The sequence below is a fragment of the Parus major genome, chromosome 18 (genome assembly GCF_001522545.3).
Source record: "Parus major isolate Abel chromosome 18, Parus_major1.1, whole genome shotgun sequence".
Lineage (NCBI taxonomy): Eukaryota > Metazoa > Chordata > Aves > Passeriformes > Paridae > Parus > Parus major.
The window spans coordinates 3714408-3736252 of record NC_031786.1 but is presented as its reverse complement, the minus strand read 5'-3'; the positions used below and the strand labels follow the sequence as shown (position 1 = coordinate 3736252).

The 21845-nt window shown below is 41.9% G+C and overlaps 2 protein-coding genes across 4 annotated transcripts in view; one reads left to right on the top strand and one right to left on the bottom strand.

The window, feature by feature from the left end:
- The window catches only part of RHBDL3 (rhomboid like 3), a 60951-nt gene extending 47916 nt beyond the window's left edge, over positions 1-13035 (top strand). For 2 of the 3 annotated variants that reach the window (XM_015645997.2, XM_015645999.3), the window contains 4 exons: positions 2083-2195; positions 4278-4378; positions 6880-6940; positions 7664-13035. In XM_015645997.2, the coding sequence (XP_015501483.1) occupies positions 2083-2195; positions 4278-4378; positions 6880-6940; positions 7664-7935 (547 nt within the window). In that variant the 3' untranslated portion in view covers positions 7936-13035. Of the gene's footprint in view, positions 1-2082; positions 2196-4277; positions 4379-6879; positions 6941-7644 lie in introns of all 3 variants that reach the window. The other variant, XM_033518681.1, reaches the window with a different exon arrangement.
- Positions 13036-14327: 1292 nt separating this feature from the next.
- On the bottom strand, positions 14328-20712 carry C18H17orf75 (chromosome 18 C17orf75 homolog). Its single transcript, XM_015646002.1, has 10 exons — positions 20516-20712; positions 20193-20273; positions 19461-19586; positions 18875-19015; positions 18619-18676; positions 17830-17949; positions 17148-17212; positions 16882-17018; positions 16257-16360; positions 14328-15654 (listed from the first exon to the last, which is right to left on the bottom strand). Exons 1-10 carry the CDS (start codon positions 20641-20643, stop codon positions 15445-15447), a joined length of 1170 nt encoding a protein of 389 aa, XP_015501488.1. The 5' UTR covers positions 20644-20712; the 3' UTR covers positions 14328-15444.
- Positions 20713-21845: the final 1133 nt, after the last annotated feature.

Sequence of the window (21845 nt, the reverse complement as noted above, 5' to 3'; positions counted from 1 at the left end):
CATTTGTATCACTGCCATAACTAATGACTTGCATTGATGCTCAGTCCCATTTATTTGATCCCAGGGAAGGAGAAAGTCCTTAATAAATCAATGAAATTGTCATTTCAAGAATGACACATTCAGCACTGGCAAAGGGTAATTATATTTTATGGGTTCTTATTGACTCTGGTGCCTTCAAAGCTCTTAGAATGATGGGGAAGAGAAGTGAATGGGATTGCTCCTGGGAAGTCTTTTAAGAACAGCTGTGAATCAGAGCAGTCACTTCAGAGTCCAGGATAAACTTTGCTGAGCTCTTACAAAAGCTTCCTTTGAAAAATAAGAGCCAGTGCTTTGTGTGAAAATGTCAGGTGCCACCTCATGATGTTGACTCTGTGCCAGCCAAAGCTTCTTCCCTCCTCTCTGTGAAAGGGCACTTGGATGTTTTGACTCATCTCAGTGATCTCAGTTTGACCTTTGCTGGTTGTTCCTAATTTAATTCCGTGCATTCTGTGAGCATGTGGGATCAGGGCAAGTGCTGACCATGCCCAGTGGCTTCAAAAGGCTTGAGGAAGGTAATAAAAGAACTCAATTGCATGCATCAGTTTCCCATGATAAAAAATTGCTGAGTGTATTGTGCAGGAGGGAAATTCGTCTTTGGAGAGAATATATATGGAAGCAAACTTATTAAGATATCAGGAGAGGACTGTTTTCTGCAGTATCATTTCTAACAGTTCTTTGCAGTCCAACTTTAAATTCTCATTTATGAGACTGTTCTGTCATTACTGCATCTCACCACCAGTGTTTTCCTCTGCTGTATATGGGAAATTGCTATGGTAACACGAAAAAGATCAAAACAGTGGAAATGCATATAACGTAAACCAAAGTTTGCTAGTGCCTGCCTGTGAGCAACCCTTTTCTTGTATAAAATGGGATGTGTGTTTTCAAGGTATTAGGTACTTTGCTCTCTTTTCCCCAAAAGATGCTGGTCTTCTGTGTTAAGGGTGCCACTGGGTCATTTAGATCCATCATTTTCCTAAGCAGGTTCTCTTCATACAGAAAGGTTCCAGTGGGATGTCACCATTCAGTGAGGTCACAGTCTTGTGAGCCCAGGGTAAATCTCAGACATCAGCAGACTGTTGAGGACCCTGTTCAGGGCCTGGTGCTGATATTACCTCACTGGAAGATTCTACAGATCTGTATAGAGCTTTGAAAAGTGGCAGGACAAGTTTGTTAAGTAGTATTGATTAAAGCAACAGAGAACTTGCTTTGAACTTATTGATTCAGCTCAGGGGAAATCTGCTGCACTGGAGTCTTTACCCAATATGCACATCTGAGCTGTCACACTCTGCCTACAGGCTGCAAGTGGTCCTGCACAGTGTGATAGTGGGGCTTTCTGCAAGAGTTCTCTCAGCCCAGCCTTTTCCTGTGTGTTCAATGGGAGTTTTACTATTGACTGTAATGGGAACCAGGGTGGGTGAAGAGAGAGTATCAGTGAGTAAACCTGGGCATCTGAACAGAGATCAAAATGCCCTCTGCTTCCCATTCTGACCACTGAAGTAGGCACAGCAGAAAAGGGTGAGGGTCAGACAGCCCATACTGTAAAGCATTACAGCACCAGGAAATGGCAGCTCTCTTGGGGCTTCTACACGCACGTCATTCCTAGCAACCACTCCCCATCATGGCAATGTGATGTGTGCAGGGAAAACTGGAATCATCAGGAGGGAAGAGAGGAGCAGATCAAATTCCTCACTTCTGTTCCAGGCTCTGCTGCCATCTTAATGTGTTTTTTTGGGTTTTTTTTTGACAAGTCATTTAACTTCCTCAAGCAAAGAGAAAAGAAAAAAAATGTTCGACTAAGAACCAAACATTGTACGAGGTCTTTGGCTGAAAGGACCTGGGTGGATACAAAAAAGCAGCAAGGAGGGAAGAAGCATTGCAAATTTGGGTCTGATTTTTTCTGGAATCACTGTTTTTCCCAGCATTAGTCTACTTATGTGAATTGGGTGCTATTTGATTTTCTTTCTAAGGTATCTGTGTCTCAGTGGTAGAGAAAGAAGATGAAGAGTTGGAAAAGAGGACAACTGTTGTTTTTCCTTGCTGCAGGATAGAACACCTTGGGCTCAATGTTGTTCTTCAGCTCTTGGTTGGAGTTCCTCTGGAAATGGTGCACGGAGCTGCGAGGATCAGTTTTGTGTACGTTGCAGGAGTTGTGGCAGGTAAGTGACACCTCTGCATGCCCCTGATGGAGAAGCAGTGAAAATGGTCTGTGCTGGCTTTTGAGTTGGAGACATGTTTTGTGGAGAGGAGCATTCACTGATTTGTGCATTGAAATCCTTTGTGAGGCTGGACATAGAAAATATGGTACAACTTGACATCTATTTCTATGTAGCCATGGACTCTGTGTTTAGGAGACCTGCTAAAAATGCACCAACTACCTGTTATTTTAAAATAGCTTAGATTTAGATGATCTTCCTGAATGTGGAGTCATGCTGGTCCTGTGCCAGTTCTTTGTACATTTGTCCTGTCTGTCACCTTTCTACAGACTAAGTAAGCAAGAAGTATTTGGTCATAGATTGTGAGCAATGCACAGAAATCTGGAAAATTCATTTCACCATTAACCCATGGGGTCTGATTGATTTTTAGTTTGTGCTAAATTGCTTTTATTTATGTTTGGAATTTCCAGCAGTTTGGAGGTGATGCAAGTTAGCTGACAATAGATCAACATCTAATTAAAACAGGAGGAGGGTGTGAAAACAACCAAGAGCTTTACAGTGGAACTCAGACAGTGACTGACTGCCTTAGTTCAAGATTTATAGTGTTTGTTTTTTTCCAGCCACTTTTTTTTTTTTTTCCATAATAAGCAGATAAACCCTTTGTAGAATGAGCTGCATTGAGTACTAATAAATCCTGCATTCCAGGAGAGACACTGTGGAAAGAATAATTGGACTAGGACACAGGACTAGGCATGGTACAAACACCAACAGTATTTAATGCAGAGAAAGGAGTTAGCAGAGCAGCTCCACTGTCCCCTGATTGTTATTTTAACAAGCACTAACAAAAGTGATGCCCAATTTGCAATTTTCCAGACATAGCTTTTCTACACTGATATACCTACCAAACCCCAGAGCTTCACTGATATCTTAGCCAGTTATGAAACATGCTTTATTCTTAGTCATGTGCTAGGAGAGAGGGAAATGGGTATATTCATGCTGAGGCAATATGAAGATAACTCAGCTCCTAAATAATCAGGAATAGACAGTAAAGTGTAGTTAGGCCACAACTTTTATGGTTCTTTCTCATTTGTATGGCTTTACTAAGACACATTAAGTCTGGAAATCAAGGCATTCAGTGCAGTGTCTGAGGACTTAACTGCAAATTCTTATTACTCCTTCCTTTATTTCTCATTAACTTTTTCCTTGATGGCAGTGTTTAAGAGCTGAGAAGTCTCAGGGCCATACAAGGAAGGAGGGAGCTATCAGCAGAGTTGGCTGGTGGAAGCTCAGCACTTTCTTGACCTGGAATCAGTTGGGCAATTAGTAAAGAAGTTCATTAGATTCTGTACTACCAAAGACTCTCTCAAGACTTTCCAATATGTCTTTTTCCCATCCCCACTCATCACAAAGATCTTCATTATCCCTTCCTTGTGACAGCAAATCTGCCTTTTCCTCTATTGCTTAAATTTTTCTTAAAGCTGGCAATGAAAGGAGCTTTGAGCTGATCCAAGCCTCCAGCTGGGATAGAAGAAGAAATGTCTACGTTTGGCTATATTATTAGTGGTGCCTTTATGTGCTTGACCTGTCATTTTGCTGTCATGTGCCTACTTGTTCCATCCAGGTTATTTTTGACTAGTTTTACTTTGAGGTTTTACAGGTAATAGGCTGTGCTTTGATCAGAGGCCTGTGCTAAGTTACAAGTCCCTTGTTCCTTCTCCCTGTGCTGATATTTTTCTTGCCAACATGGGACCTACCTCTATTTTATCTTCAGGTGGGAAACAGACATTTGTCTGTCTCCTGTATCCTTGTTCTTTCAATCAGGGAATAAATGCCTTTCTGCAGCACAAGTTTAAAGACACTTTGCTGCCTTGCTTGGCTGCTTTTAAAGTAGGTGCAGAGGAATCAATCAGTTGCTGTTTTGACAGGACTGACTTGCCTTCACAAGTCAATCAATTTCCCCCTCCTTCTCTTTCTGAATTCTTGGCTTGCAGCAATTAGCACCAACAGGCCATAGCAGGGATGTAGGGTAGGAGAGAGTATGTTTATTTGGTGAGCAATTGTCACAAAGCCTTGTTGTTTCCCCAGGGTCCCTGGCAGTGTCAGTGGCTGACATGAGGGCGCCGGTGGTGGGCTCCTCTGGAGGTGTGTATGCTCTTGTCTCCGCTCACCTGGCCAATATTGTGATGGTGAGTACCAGAGTGACCATCTGACCTCAGAGTGAGCCATGTCTGGTGGCCCAAAGGTGCTGGAACTAAGGCCTGACCCAACTATTTGTCATTCATAGCTTGCACCAGTCTTGTCTCAATGGTGTGATCCTGGAATGGAAATATTACCCTGCACTTGGTAGCTTGGTACCCTGATGGTTGTCAGTTTGCCAGGACAATCTAAAGATGTTGGTAATCCAAGATTTATCAGTGTTCTCCAGGCTATCAGCTCTCCATGCAATGGTTGACAAATGCCTGAAAAGCAGACTGGCTCTGCAGAAGTGGCATACCTGTTTCTGTCTGCATGTGCTATGTAATTGTAGTGGGTATCTAAGGAAATTTAGCATTCCGTGCATTTATGTACAGCATATTTCTTATCTCCATTTGTAAAACCCAGACTGAATTCTGGATGATCTAGTGATGCATCTTTTTTGCTGTTTCCCCTCATGAAATACTTTACAAAGGTGAGCAAATGCCAGCACTGTCATTCTAAGGCTGGAAACAGGAGCTCATCTCCAGCCCTCAGCTAGGTAGTGGCAAAGCCCAGCACAGCTGCCTGGGGGACTCCTCAGCTGACACCAGGCAGAAAAGGCTTTGCTAATAGAAGATTCATGTGCGGCATGTCTGTCCTGTACCAGCAATATCAGAGCAGAATAACCATAAAAATTAGGACAATGCTCCTCCCCTGGGTCTGAGTGGGAAGATAATGTGATGTGGCTGCAGCAGAGACAGAAGATCTTTATATGGATGCTGGAAGATGTGCTTGTGTGGTGGTTTTGGAGTCAAGCCTAAAAGAAAACCTTGTATTTGATGCTTGTCTGCAATAAAGTCAGCAGGCTCCAGCTGTGACCCACAGTGATGCTCCAGGCAGCTTTGTAACAACTGGGAAGTGAGAGATATCCTGAGCAGAATTGATCTCCTTCACCTTCTTCAAGCTTTTCAGAGCATGAATGAGCTGAGGTTGTTGTCCACATTAGACAGCTGTGTCTGGCAGAGAGGTCAGGAGTGGAGGAGAGGGGCTACCCCTGCAGCACAGGGTTTCTGCTGGGGAATGGCATCCCTATATACAGTTATTTTCAGTGTGATTTGTGTTCCCTGCCACTGTGCCAAGGAAAGCAGGAGACAATTTCCTCTGTCTTTCAGGGTGGTAATGCAGACACAGGGTTCTTTAACACCACAATTCACTGGGATAGAGGGGGACATTGGGGGAAATTTTGGTTTGCTTTAGAGGGAGAGGCTCTTCCAGAGGAGTGTGGAGAGTCTTCAGCAGTTACTTTCCCAGACTTAGAACATCACAAAGTGATCTGTCATTTCACTACTCATTGGCCTCTGCCAAATCTATTTAGCGATTGCTATCTTAGCATCCTTATTTCTCCATTATCCACTGCCTCTCTTCTCATCTGAAATTATTTTTGCTGCCTTTCCAGTTCTGGTGGAGGGGTTTTTTTGTTTTCCTTTCCCCCCCTTGTCTCTCTGTGCTCACTTGTTATCTGGATGTGATGCTCCCACGCTGAAAGATGTGCTGGCTGTTTGCTGGCAAAGCTCAGTCTGGCACAGCTGGGGAGAACAGGGACTGTGGTAGGGAGAGTCTCTGGAATCTTCTGTTCCCTGGTGCCTCCTGGTAACCAAAGGAAATGGAAACATTCCTGCTTGGAAAAATAAATATTATTGGAATTAAATACATAAAATAACCAACAAGGGAAGCAATAAAGCGTGTCACCCCAAGGAAAAGAGTGAGGGGAGGGATTCAAAGCAGCTACATGGAAGTGAAAAGTGGAAGAGGCAGCACAGAATTACGAGCTCAGAACTTTCTGACTGGGTTAGGTCCCTCTGTGGAGAGAGAAAATCAGTTACTTATTTTGTGGAGGTTGCATTTTTGCCATCCCAAGTGCCATTAAAGATAGTCTGAAGAGTTTACAAGCATTCTTTTTATTTCTTCAGTGTGACAAATAAGCAGCTTTTCACAAGAAACCTGATGATCTTGATATCTTAGTATTGAAGTCTGCCTTCAATAGGCAAATTTTCATTTAATCTCATAATAATAATACTAAATAATAACAATAAATAATAACAATGTTGTCATACATCTGAGTTTCTCAAAACATGATCTCTTTTCCTGCCTTAAAATTTTGCAAGTGGAAAAGGAGGAATTTTAATATTCCTCCTATGATTTCTTATTATCGCTCAGATATTTTTATTCCACTATACTGGTTAATAACCAAGCCTGAAGACAGAAAGTCCAGGCTTTCTTATGGCACTTTTTCCTAGATATGCTTTTATTGAAGTCTTTCTTTTTTCTCTATGTTCTGCCAAAGATCTGAGCTTCAGAATTTCAGGGAGCCTGAGGCACAGAAAGTAACATTGAAAAAGCACAGTAGGGCTTGAATGCACTGAGAAGTTGTCAGGAAAGTGGCAGGATCTAAATGTAATATCCCTTTAGGTTTGTGTGCAGCATTACTTTGTTTTGCTTGTCTCTTTTCCAGAACTGGTCAGGAATGAAGTGCCAATTCAAACTGCTGCGCATGGCCGTTGCCTTGATCTGTAGTAAGTACCACACAATGCTTGGCACACGTGCAGCCAGTCCTGTTTTGTTTGTCCTTGTCATAATAGTACATGCTGATTCAGAGGGTTTTGACTTTGCAGCAGTTTTGATAGGAACTTGCAGCTGGACCTTCTGGCAGCAGGAACCAGATTGCTCTCCATTGCAGATTTTGGCTTTCAACAGAAGCATTTGTAAACAAGGATTTGTCATTAGCCAGCATCTGTAGCTTGTGGTGTTTGTGAAGGAGTGGGACTTAAACATCTTCTCTTTGCCATCTCAAACATGCAATGCTTTCATAATGATAATACTTGGGTTTCCTAGAGCACATCCTGTCTGGGATGGCAGCAGCATTATACCCACACCGATGAATTCTCTTCTAGCCATATCCCCAGAGGGGCGCAATAAGGGAAACTAAACTCTGTGTTCATCACAGACAGCTGTCTTCAAATTCTAACTCATTTTTGTTATAGTTTTGGTATAAATTTCAGGAGGTGAATATTTCCCAACCTATCTACACTCTCACCACAAACCCAGACCACTTTCCAGCCACTGGAGAGACCTCATGTCTGTGTGCCACAGCCCTAACATAACCACAGCTTCCCTGTGCTCACCATACAAGGCAATTTCTTCCTCTGTGTCTCCTCAGGGATACAGTGCTGCCCACAACATGGACTTAAGAAAGGATAAACCTAGACAATTAATTTAGTTTTTGTTCTTTGTTCCAGTGAGCTTTGAATTTGGAAGAGCCGTTTGGCTGCGATTCCACCCCTCCGCTTACCCCCCATGCCCCCACCCCAGCTTCATGGCTCACCTGGGAGGGGTGATGGTTGGAATCACCCTTGGTGTCATCATCCTGAGGAACTATGAGCAGAGACTCCAAGATCAGACTTTATGGTGGATCTTCCTTTCTATTTACGTCATTTTTGTCTTGTTTGCCATCTTCTGGAATATTTTTGCCTACAGTCTGTTGGATCTGAAGCTACCTCCCCCTCCTTGAAAACATGGGACAGAAAACTGGAGAGCAGAAGTCATCTGTCAGCTGTGTTAAATGAATGAAGATGGAGTATCTATTTTTGTATTTAACTTAGGGGAGGATGATTCTTCTGAACACATGAGTGTGCTGGAGGAGGTGCTTAAAGATCTCATGAAAAAGTGGGCTGATCAGTTTGTTCACAAATCCAGTGGGTTCTGTAACTCTGGCTGGCCATGCCCTGCAGTTTCTGCCCTGCACCTGGGCACTGACTGCTTGGGTTGTTACCACACATCAATATTTTCTATGAGATACTTGTATTTTCCAGGTCAGTGCTGGAATTATGGCAAATTGTTCAGTGAATTTCCTCAATGTTACTGAACACTAAAAGGGGAAAAGAGCAGATATTTATTAATTAGAGACTCAAATGGTACTCACAAGGCAGCTTGAGTCTGGTTTCTTTGGACACATCTGACTGTTCAGCCATACCAGTGCCACTGTCTAATTACTTGAATGGTTCCTAAGGTATTTCAGCCTATGCTGAAACTTGTCTTGCACAGCTTTCAAAGGAATTGGCAGAACTTGATCACACAAAGTGATGGAGACTTCAACTACAGGTCAAATGAAATTGCACTATAAACATTGGGAATCTTAGAGTGTTGTGAACACCCAGCCAGAAGTGACTTCTATTGTGCATGTTTCACTTGATTTTAAGTAATTATTCCCCTCCTCCCCAGCCTACTGTGGCTAGAGGGCGTGGCTAGGTTGTTTGTTTGTTTTTTTGGTTTTTTTAGGGGTTTTTTTGAGGGTTGAAGAAAAGGAGGGCAAATGTTCATTTGTGGTTTTATCAGACGACAATCAGGTGCTGTTTTCTTCTTGCATTTTTTCTGGCCACACTGACCTATCACCTGGCCTGCAGTCAGCTCCTAGCAAGAATCTCAACTCTTCCAGCAGGTTCTTACTAGGAAAGTGGGACCATGATCACCTCCAGCAGCCCAGGATGGGAACTATCCAATCTTTACAGCCATACAGTCCTTTTGGGGCCAAGTCCACTGAAGGCAGTGGAGTTAAATCAGTTTGTATGTAGCAGTGGTTTCCCAATGAAGTGGAGAGGATGTTGTTTGCTACAGTGATCATTGTGAAATGGATAAAATTGGTTTTAATATGACTTCTAAATTTTGAGGATGCCTCTTACTGAGGCAGTGGATGTTCAGGAGCTCCAAACAACAGTTGATTGCAATGATGCCTTTTTCTTCAGCATTGGTCAAGCCCAGTTCAGGCAATCTGTGAATTGGCTGTGACACAGTTCATAGAGTTCCCTGCCCAGACCTGGGGACCACACGGGGACATCGGTAGCACAAGCAGAGCTTATAAGTACTCTTCTCTGTAATGTGCTTATTTTGCTTGTCACTTTAGAGAGCTGCCAAATTACAGTCCAGGAATGTGGGTACCCTCCTTTCCTCTGCCCTTTACCCAGCTATTCAATGGGATGGACAAAGCAGCCATAAGAGTCTCTCCAGACAAGCAACTCTCTTCCTTTTTTCTATTTCCTGCTGGTGCCCAGGCACAGCCAACAGAGTCTTTCACTGCACATCCCACAGGCACCATAGCAGTTGTGTTTGCTCTGTAGAAAATGTCTCTGTGTTGTGGGCTTTGTTCTCTCAGCTGTGCTATCCATGCTGCCAGATGATACCACAAGCTAGTAGGAGTCTGACTTTCTAGAGGGGACATCCACAAGTGCTTATCAGCTGCCCCCTTCTTTGCCTCTTATGGAAAAATAACTCTGGGTTGAGGGATGAAGTTTTCTCCCACCAGATGCACCCATAAAGCTTCTGTTGCCTCAGAAGGAGCAGAGAGAAATTAAGTGTTTCTGCAGCCTGGAATAAGCCTTACCTGCAAAAGAAACAATTTTCGCCACCTTTGTGCACAGAAATAAGATTTCTAAGGGCGACTGCACTTTTGTTCTGCATGGCCAGTACATTGTTCATGGGCCTCATTGAGGACCAAGAGGAAGGGATAAAGGCAGAGCTCTGATCATTTTGGAGAAGGGATTGGTTCCCTGAGCATATTTACCTCTGCAGTTTGGGTCCAGATCCCAGCAGTCACGAGAGTTCCCACAGACCATTGCAGGTGCTGGCCCAGTGAGAGTTGTAGCCCTGGATCCCCCTGGGAGCAGGCAGGAAGGAGAGTGGGAGCTAGGAGAGTTCTGACATGGTTAACAAGTCAGGAGGACATTCCTTCCCTCACCTATTGCTAAGCCTTTCTCATTACAGATGCCTTCAAAACAGAGGTGACCAAGAATGGGAGTTCTGAAATCTAAGGAAAGCTTTTAAAATTTTGGTAGAAAATTTCAATTGCAAAAGAACTCAGATTATTTTGCCTATAATTTACCAGAGTGTGATGTGCTCCAATTGACTTTAATTTTTTTTATCTCACCTGGAAGCTACTTACTGCCCATGAGTTTTTTACCAGTAAAGTTTTCTGTACCTGCCAGTGTGTGCTCTGAGGTGAAACAAGATAAAAATTCAAGAGCCACCAGATTCTTGATCAGCTTGATCATGGCCAAAATGTCTACTCAGTTCAGGAGTGGGAGGGAGCTGAACCAAGTAATGCAGACAGCCTTCCTTGGTCCTTCTTCCATAGATGAGTGTAGTTTACATGAACTGGTTGAAAACAGCTCTGAAGTTGGTCTTCTGACTTGTTCTTTTAAGCTGTTGTTCATCTTTCTGACTTCATTCTGTGTCCCCATACCCTGCCTGAACAAGTCTACAAACAACCCTGGGGATCAGAAAGGCAAATTTTAAGGCAGTGTTAGATTTATTGTAGGTGAAGGAATGAAACCTTTCACATTCCTGCTCATCAGAGCTGAAATCTTCCCCCCATATATGGAGCATTTTATGCACAGAGCCTGTTGTCTGCTAAGAATCAATCAGCTCATGGAGCCAGAAGCAGCACAAAGTGCTAAAGCTTTTTAATTATTTTTTTAATCATTAAAATTACAGTGTGAAAACTTGCTGTGTTTCTACAGAGTATCCTGAATTCCAGTTATGTTATCTTCTAACACACCCAGGAGTGCCACAGTGCTGCAGCACCACAGAACTAACAGCAACCAGGCTTTTGTGTTACCTCCAGATGTCCTTGAAGCTGCTGGCTCACGTTGGAGGTGGAATACTCTCCATCCTGCTCACTCGTGGTTCCAACCTGTCACAGTCAGCAGTGTGCTCCTGAAGGAGCATCCACTGGGGGACTGATTTCAGTGATTTGTTGTGGTTTTATTTTAGCTACTGCTAGGATTTTCCATCAGTCAGATAAAACATGAATCTATTGAACTTTATGACTGTGCAATGTTAGAGCAGAAGGCAAAGACTGTCACCAATGTACAGGTTTGAACAGAGCACAGCGGAGCAAGTTATTTTACACTGTGTCCCTGAGCGAGGACACAACACCTGGGGGAGAAAAGAAAAAAAAAAAAAAAAGCAGCCGTTTGTGTGGTGGATTTCCCTTGCAGTGAGTTCATTGCAGCAGAGGTCCGTGAGGATGAGGAGCAGTGCGGCAGGCGGAGCAGCCGGCGCTGGATGCGGAGCTGCCAGGGACACCTGCCGGCCGCGGGCAGCAGCACCGGCCACAGGCGGGACAAGGGGCTGCGACAGCCCTGGGAGGAGAACCAGGCAGATCAAAGTCCACGGGGACTGCAAACGGCACCTTTTATTCCTAGATGCTTGGAGACAGGTAAAGATTCGTTTAACACACAGCGGTAGTAGCACAGATAGGAGGAGGGAGAGGGTTGTCATGCATTTGTAGGAGAGGAGGTTTCCAGAAACAATCTCTGAGTGAGGTGTAGCAGTCATAAAAGTGCTGATGAATTTACTTTCGCTGAGTTTTAAGACAACATCGTGTGTCACTGTTTCCCTATCAGTTGATGAGGAGTCTTAGCACTTACGTGGCATATTGTGCTTTTTCACTATTTGCTCCTTTGGCAGTGGGAAGTATGTTATCAACAGGGAGTGGGGAAGCTAGAGAAATTGTTACTAGAAATAAATCTCAGGGATTCTGTATCCCAACACCTTGGCTGCTTCTGTTGGATTATACTGCCCATGTGTTTTAGATCAGATTGGGCCCTTTCAGTTTGAACTGGGCCATGGAGGATGAAATCCGACGTGTTCAGAGCTGGTGACTGGTATGATAGCTGACTGCTGACCTCACAAGGCAGCTGCTGTTCTCTGCCAATATTTAGTCTCACAGGATGGTGGGTAGAACTTTCACACATCCTTCAGTGAGTAAAGAGCTCAAAGCCTGTTTACAAAGATTCAAGCTCAGCCCAATTGCTTTGGAACACCCATCCACTGTCTTTGCCCAAAGTGGAACTGGAGAATGGGGACGTGGCAGTTCAGCACCAGCCACCTCTGGGGGCAAGCTGGGACTAGAGAGCCCAGGCCAGAACCTCTGAATATTGCTGCTCTTCTGCCCCCCTTACAGTGGTGGCTGCTCTGCAGTGCTTTGTGTGGTAGAACTCAAAGATTTCTTCTCTAATCACTGATGCCATGAGCTGGTTATAAAGGAGTGCAGTGCATTTTGCAGCTCTGTAAAAAAGAATTGCACCTAAAACAGAAACCAAGCTTATTTAAAGGCAAATGCATTTTAATGTCACCATTAATCATTGGCTTTTAATTGGAAAAAGCTTTCTAATATGACAGTAGGAGTACAGAAAAAATGTTTCAGGGTACTTTACAACACAGAGCACAAAATATTTCCTATGATTTAAGTAGCTAAAGTACCTTATTTTCAGCGAGCTTGAAACATACATTGTCACTGACTCTCTCCTGACTCCCACAGTGTCTGTTCAGTTTGCAAATAAAGCCAGATTTATGCAGCTTTTCTTTTGCTTACACTGCTAATGCTAACACCACATCCAAGTGTTAAACACAAAGCACTAAACTACGTAATTTTCTGCCTTAAAATACTGAACAAATGGTACTTTCCCTGTGAAGGGCTAGTAAAACAAAATGATATTTGCAAGGTAAGATGCTATTGTATGTTTTCAAATATTTTTGTATTGTGTACATTCTGTATATTTTTGTTGTGACAATATTATTTGAGCGCAGAATCCATTAAATTTTTTTGGTGGTTTTTTTTTGTTTGTTTGTTTTCTGTTTCATTTATCTTTTATATTTATTTTTTTTAAATAAAATTGAGTTGTTCTGTATCACATAACAAAAAAAGAACCAAGAAAGACCTTTCAAGGACAGTTTTGTAAGTTTGTCTACAGTTAACATGGCATTTAACAAAAGATCTGTTGGTTTGGAGCTTTGCCATGTAATCTTCTAATAATGACATTGGTAACTCATTTTTATGTCTGTCTAACAGATAAAGGGGAGAGTGAACTGCAGCTTCATTTCTCCACAAGATCTAATGAGGATGCAGAACTGGCTTGGGACTTGTATGGAAATTCAGGTGTTGTCCCACCTTTGGCAGCTGTCCCTTCATTGCAGTGACCTCAGAACTGCAGGGAAGTTGACATTTGAGTAATTTTTTTTTGCATTTTTTTACATCTAAGTAAATTTTTTTTACTGGGGAAGAGGGTTGTACTCTTTTAACATCAGTCTCTACTGAATGTTTTCAAATCTGAGAGCCAACACTCATCTCTTGAATCAATAGTGGAAACAACATATCCAAAAAGCTCTGCAGTAAACCCTCAGCTGATTAAAATAAAAATCCTACCAGTGTGGAAGAGGGAGGCTTATTTTGAAAAATAAGTTGTGTTTTTGTTGGGAAACACTGGTTTAAAGTGTAATTTATAGGAATGAAGAGACAGATGTAGGAGCAGTTCCTGTCAGATGTGCTGCTCCTAAGACAGGCAGATCCCTGCTACCGTGTGTGGGACTCGGCTCTTGCTGTCAGTTCTCTGCACTGAACTGAACTTCCCGAGACACTCAAATCTCTCCATTAGCTGAGGACTTTCAGCACAAAGGTAAGGTGGGTTTTGTCAGTTTTTGTCAACTCATACAAAAGGTGTTACAGCCTGCAAGCACCACACATTTTCATGCTACCTGTTCTTCACATCTAACTTATTTTTTAAGCACTGACCTCTTTCTTGTGTCCTCATCTGCCAAAAAACTGAACAATCAGTGCTCCAACTTTGTTAGAAATGCAGGGGAGAAACAAGGGGCAACATGTTTTATTGAGTGATGCTGCTGTACTCACTGATGAAGGAAAACACTTGTTACTTCTCAGAGCTCCTACAAGTGACTGAATGAGGGGTTTGTTTTCTTTCTCACTACTTTTCTTCTCTGACCTGCCCAACTACATCATATGTAACCTTGGCTGTTGATGGCACACTTGAAGGTCCTCTGCATTGAGGGATAAAGTGTTTTGAACAGGACACATCAAAGATCACACTCAGACAATTTATAGACGCACTATTGAGGATTTCAATATTTTATTGTCAACTTTATTATGGGTTCATCGTGGTGCAATTCCTGCCCTCACAGTACAGAGCACCAGCACAAGTCACACTGAGCTGTGTTAGTTACAGGCACTGTTTCAGGGGGAGTTAAAACATCCTCTGCTGCAAAGGGAACCAACAGGGAATTCTGCTTTTCTCAGGTTTGCAGAAATCACCCTCTTTATGAGGTTATGAACTCATAACCTCATGAAGCAGAGACTTGATGAGTTTTTATTCCAGCTGTAGCCAAAGATTTTTTTCAGGTATTCTGCTGCCTATGTGTCCCATGATGTGGGTAAGAATCCATTGCTGAAATGATTTAATGTCTGAGTAATTAATTTGGGAAGTTCATTTACTTCATATTCTGAAAATGTCTTAATATTAAATGTGGAAACTTTTTAGTTTCTTCATGATTGAAAAACGTAAGATTATTTAGTTATGCAAAACTGTAATATAAGAAGGTCTTGATTACATCTCAGACTAAGGAAGGAGGGGATTCATCAAAAAACCTGGGAATTTCAGATACCTGTTATGTGTAGGTTTGCACACATACAAACTGATCACTGCAACGGTTCAGTCTTAAGGCAGCTGTTTCATACCAATTACCAACTTGTTTATCCAGTGGCAGCACAACAGACCAGCAGTTTGAAAGCAGACGCCAGCTACAGACTTGGTACCTAGATTCTCTAATCTAAACTAAAATGATCAATTCATTATCTAGACCTGTCCAGCTGTTTGTACTTCTTTATTAAAACACCATAGCCAGATCTAAGTGATTTTTAAGATATTTAAAATATTTAAAACAGTGAAATGTTTGCTAGGTAAGGGATTTGGGTTTGGTCTTGCAATGACTGTAAAAATCAAATATCATGATTTTCTCAGAACAGGAGCAAGTCAGTTGGAGAATTTGAAAACTCTGCAGGAGTTTGTATTATCTGATATTTACACATTAAAAAAGATCATAGTGCTTTGTCTAAAAATAAGGAAAGGCAGGTGAAACTGCAACTAAGGTTTGACTTAGGCAATACTTTTAAATATAAATTAAAATTCCTGTAATAGCTGCACAGAAATTAATTATTTATACATAAGATATTTTAAGCCACTGATGTTTCTCTCATGAATTCTTCCAGGACGGTCACTACGTTCCTGGCTTCTGGCATTTCTGCATGTTCTACTTTCACAATCTTCAGCAGGATGTCTCCACTGCCACAGTTCCTTAGGAACAGGTAGCACTTGAACAAAGCATAGTGGTTCATTTCAGCCTGGCGGATGAACCTCTTCAGGTTGTTAATGTCCTGAATAGCCTGGAAAAAGAGTAACAGAGCATTTTCTTATCCTCCTACATGGAATGAAAACACATTTATGGAAAATAAAGAATAAATAGCAGGAAAAAGAAAAGCATTTCCAGTAGAAATTTTGTAGTACTACTTAAGAGTAATACAAGAATTGAATATTGTCTTGGATGAATATTATAGCTTCTACAGCAATGATGCAAAATGTGTGGACAGAATGTGATGAGTCCAACATGTAGCAAGAATTCTATTATGGCAGCTCAGTTAAAAAGTGTTAGCTACTCAACCCAGTAGCATGAAACTGTGTGTGCAAGGCTCAGATTAACAGTATTTGAAGAAAACAACAGCAACAAAGAAAATGGGTCTTACTTTAAATTTGAGAAAGCACCTTTGAAACATTCACTGAAGAAACTTTAATATTACTTTACAGCTGTTCTTGTCAACTACAGTAAGCCAGCCCACAAATTAAGCTTGAGAGTTAATCAGTTAATGACATATAGACATGTAATAACCTAAAACTTTAATTCACTGCAAAATAGTATTTTGCATATAGTATTTGCTCCCTCAGTAACTCAAATATCTTTTTCAAGTCTTTAACATATATGAACAGGTACCTTCAATTTAAAGTTTTCCAAAATCTGCCGGAAGAGAAATGGATTTCCACCCTCAGCACCATTCACAAAAGCTTGCATCCAGTCCTCACAGAATCTGTTGCTTCCTGTTAAATGTTCAGGGACACAGAGAAACAGAGAAATGAGATGAGAAAAAGCAAATGAGCTCAACATAAATATACAGCTACATTAATCACTCTCACATAACAAGTGATACCTGGGCCAGGAAATGAGTCTTAAGGAAAAGCAATACATACAGATGGAAAAGCAAATACAGCTACAGTGATTACACAAGTGTGTTCTAATTGTTGAATCCCATTTCCCAACATTTGACAAAACCACAATAGGAAAAAAAAGTTTTGCAGATTCCCTGAACTGTACAACTCATACTTTCATGGTCCACAAACTAAATGAAACTGTGGATTTTATTACTAAGCATTTATAACCCAGAGTTCCAGTGTGTCTGGTGTAACAAACAACTCTGCTACCTCATAGGAAAACAGAACCCAAACTTTCTGGGCAGGAGCCCATGACCTTCTGAATATCATCAACTGCCTCTCATGTCACAGCTCTCAGCAGCTGATGGATCCAAGGCAGTGACATGAAGTGTTCCCAGCTGTAATCTCACCTGCATTATGCAGCTGGGGCTGAGGTCCACTGCAGTCTATAACCATGGACTTGTGCTGTTCCTCTGTCATGGCAATGCACAGGGAGGTCATTGTGCCTTCCTGGACAAGTCCTTGGAGGCTGGCAGCTGCCAGGAACCTGACACAGAAAGCTCTTGTCAACTGCTTGCTCCTTTACAACTCCAAGGTGTCCAACACCTGGACACCAAGGTGACTGTCAGACACAACCAAGTTACTCAGAGGTTCCTTGGGCTCAAAGTATCTTTACCTGCTGATGTCCTTTTCTGTTCTTTCATCTGCATTTCTGACTTCTACAGGAGTGTAACTCAGAGCCTTAAACAAAAAAAAGAAACAAAAAATAAAAGGAAAAAGCTGGATGCAACTTCAGTATTACTTTTGTTGCTGTATTGCAGTTCTGAGCAATAATACATAATGTGGTACTTTAAAGACTGTTCTTGTCAAGGCAGTACTCTGTATTATTGCCATTGCAGCTGGTTCTACACTCAGAAGAAATTCAGCAGTTATACTATGTTAGCTATTCCATCCAGAGCCTCCTCAAACTCAGAGACTAGATTTAGGATTAGTCTCTTTTCTGTTTCCAGTGAATTACACAAGGCACATACACAATATAACACCCCTTTTCATTAACAGGATTATAGCATGTACAGCCTGCTCATGCTATTGCTGATTTTCTTACTCTAATTTCAGTGTGGATACCATTAGGTAATTTTTTTTAAAGTGATAGAAGAAATTGTTATATGCTTCTTTAGCAATAATCAAAGGAAAAGTACTTGGTCTGAATTTAAAAAAAACCAAAAACAACAACAACAATGAAATAGTTTTCATTTCTTCCTGCTGGGAAGGCAAATGCAAGAAACATTTTAACCATGCTAGAGTCACTGAGATAGCTTCTGGAGGTTTTTTAGCTACCCAGTTTTAAATACACTTACAGCATGTAGCAGAGAGGCAAGTTTGTCCTGGAAGAGCTGCACAACCCTCTGGATAGGGCAGATGGCATCCTCAAACCAGCTCCTCAGGTAGGGGCTAACACAGGTCTCCAAATTTTTTTGCTGTAACACATTGAAACATTAAAACTTTAACTACAAATCAGTTTTCTACACCAATAGAAGCCTACTAATAATCTACTCAACCTAAGATAACTGGATGTTGGAACCTTCTTAATCTCAAACTACAGCGAACTAAATAATGAGTTTGACATTTAAAGCCTTATTTTATCAGCAATTAAAGGCTTTGCTTTTTAAGAAACAGCCAGAACTGTAATATTATGGTATATATTAAGTGAAGACCATGCAACAGCAGATGGGGTGACAAACAGACTTAAAATGCAGAACTTCCACTAGAAAAATGTGACAAGAAACCCACAAATGTCTTTTCTTAATATTCAGAACTAGTAAAAATCAAGGTGGATATTGAGAAGTTCCTTGTAGAACATCACCTTTTATTGATTATTCTTCTCTCTAAATTTAATTGTAACATTTAAGAGTTCTATGACTGACACAAAAAGGTTCCCCCCCTTTCTTTTTTTCCTTTTGACATGTGTGGCTGATAGCACTTTAGACATTCATTGTACTACAGTGAGTCAAGTATCTCTGCCAGTGTTTCATACTGGTACCTGAAACCCCTATTTTGTCTCTATAGACTAGATCTTCCATATCCTTTTAGCAAATAAGCTATATAAATACTAATTTTCATCACTTAAAAAAAAAGTTAGGTTTTACCTCCAAATCAAAGTTTTTCTTCAGATTTTGAATGTACTTGTCCAGCTCAAGCCTGAAAGTATCTTCTTAAGGAAAATAAGATGCATCACTTAAGACCTGTATTTTTTCCTTTCAGTATATGGCTGTTACTGACATTTTCTGTTACTGGAAGGTATGCACAAATGAGCTGATTTCAAGAAGGAACAGACAAAACAACAAGATAATTTTTACATCATCTCCCTCTCCATACAGGAAAGAAAGTTAAAGGTAAGGATATAGTTCCAGACCTTTCTCTGAGCCACCTAAGAAACAAACCACATATTCTGGAGCATTGATGTCTGATTCCAACGTTGCCATTTCCAGAAGACTTTCTTGTTGGAAACGACAGTAGTAACAACCAACTTTACTTTCTGGTATGCTATGAGAAAAGGAAAAAGAAATATTTTAAAAAAAAAAAAAGTACTTTCTTCCAGATACATCACAATAAATAAGTGCAAAAAGCAGACATACGTGATTTCTGAGGTAGTTTTAACCCTTAGCACCGGTGGCTCCTATGGCCGTGGTAGGTGCAGCCATAGGTGCAGGTCTTAGACATTTTCTTTTTTCTTCTGTGTGATTAGTTTAAAAGGAAATAATCATAAATATCTGAAGTATTTTTTAAGAATTCAAACAATAAATTATTTAAAACAATATTTTTCTCAAAGTTACCTAAAAAAGGAAAGTGCCATTGTGTAAGGCTGTTATTAACAGCAGCAACAGACTGAGAACACAGAATTAGGATTAAACCTAAGTGCAGCAGCAGGCAGGCAAGATGTGCCAATGTTCCTTACAGCTCTCATTCACCAATAATTTCAAAAATTTACCTTAGCCCCACTGATACGACATTCCCCATTCCTTCAAACAGCGCTCCTTTAGTAAGACGCTTAGCGATGAAACTGCGCAACTCCGTCTCTGCTTCAGCTGGTAAATTGGTGTCCAGTAAGGAGAGGCTTTAAAAACCAGAAGAAATCGTTACCAAATGGCAAATGTTATTGTTTTGTGTCTCTCAGCCCGTGCAGAACCTGCCTCTAACAGGGGAGTCCCTGCGATCTCTCTCTAGTGACAACTAAGGCAGCTCTGTGACTTTTGGCCCATCATGAGCAGTCAGTGGTTTGCCCACTCACCAGGAGTCTGGAGATGTGCTCAGCTCATGTTGACCTTCCCAGCAGCTACAGACAAGACATTGCCCTCTTTGTTCCTACATTTCCCCAACTGTAATACAGAGCTTTTGGAAAGATGTCCATTGAAAATGAGTTATTTTTTTTTTTTGTATGTTACCTACATGAAAAACTTAAATCAATACAGCAATATCAAGTACTAGTCGCAAAAAAAAAAAGAAGTGAGTTCAAACTCAAGGATGATAGTTTCTGTTTAATACATTACTTGAGCTCTGTATATGTGTCCATTCCCCAGGTATTCCAGAAGTGCCATGGGGACTCCAGAATACTTCCACAGGGAGCTGTGTTTTGAAAGGACTGCAGAGGACCTAACAGTGATCTGACAGCAATAAGGCAAAGACTTCAAATCGGGGTATTCCCGCGATTGTGGTGCTTTACCTGAAGTCTTCGGTGGAGGGTGTGTGTGCCACGGCGCCGCCGGCACTGCCATCCCCGCCGGCAGCTCCCTGCTGCACGGACCTGGAACCCAAGGGATTCCCGGGAGTGAGTTTACAGCCCTGACACCAACAGGGAACAGGGGCTGAAGCCGGGAAAAGGCACGGCCCGAGGGTGAATAAAAACAGGAGCAGGGAATCGGTACATTATGGGAGCGAAAGAATCTCACTGGGGAGAGAGGGGGAAAAAAAATATAGAGAATTCAGGGAGCTGGGAACGGCCAAGGCCTGGGCACGGCCTCGCCGCGGGGGATGCCGGTGCCTCACCTGCGGTAGCCATAGAGACCGTGGTAGGTGCAGCCGTGCCGTTCCGGCCGCCGCTCCTCGCCCGCACCACCGCCCTCCTCGCTGCTCTCCAGCTCCCGTTCATCGCCGTCCGGCAGCGCCGGTAGCATGGCGGCCCCGGCCCCGCCTGTGCCGCGGGGAGCAGCGGGGAGCAGCCGGGCCGCGCCGCCGCCCCGCCCCGCCGGCCGAGCCCGCCCCGGGGCCCGGCGCTGGGAGGAGCCTTCGGAGCGCACGGGCTGTGTCCTCACCCCACCCCAGGAGAAGCGCCTGCGGATGCTGCAGCTCCTCCGTTTGTGTAATGCACAGAAAAATGCAATACCGGCGCCGCAGTGCCTGTCAGTACAAGTAATCCTTCAAAAGCCGGTCGCTGACTTAACGGCAGGACCTGCTCAAATCACATCTTAGAATCATAGAATGGTTTGGATTGGAAGGATTGACAGGATTAGCTGTGCTGTCTGCTTTTAAAATGTTCCGCTTCTGAAGTACTTTTTCTTTGTTTAAACAGCACATTTGTTAACTGAGCTTTGTGGCTACCGGGTAATTACAGAATCGCAGTCTGAAAAACTAAGTTCACTCTCTAGAATTTTTAAAAGTTTAATAAGGGAATAAAAAGGGACAATGTCCAGCACTGGGGTTTCTGGCTATCGGCCAAAGAACACGCTGGTAGGTTAAGACAGTTTTATCTATATACTGTTACATTATTGAGGTACATGCATATTCATGTATCTCATACATTATTCAAGCATTCTTGTGAGCTTTTTGATGTTTCAGGAGCTCTTTTGTTTGGTTTTACAGTCTAATTTATCTGCATGACATCCTTTGGGTTAGGTCAATATATTTTATTTCTTCTTCTTTTTCCATCCACTTGTTTCACACTCCCTGATAAGGAGTTAACAAGTTCTCCAATTCTTCTCTGGTGCTCTGGTTTGTTATCTGTTGGATCTGCTATCATTTGGAGAGGTCAGTCAGCAGATGTGGGGGAAACAACATGATTGCTTTACACCATTCCCTTAGTTACATAGGAGCATTTTAATATTTCATGTTTTGCTAACACCTACATATATTCATCACATTACTGTTTCTACAAGCTATATGGTGCATACGCTGATATAATAAATTATTCACATTACTATTTCTGTAAGCTAAACAGTGCAAAACTAATAGATTGTGTTATAGTAATAAGCAGCTAAAAGGAGTTACAAATTTTACCATATCCAAATACTTATGATCAATAACAATATGTAAAAGCTAATATATAAATGCAAAAGCCAATATTATATTGTCATTATTAACACAATCAAAGAATTGTTGG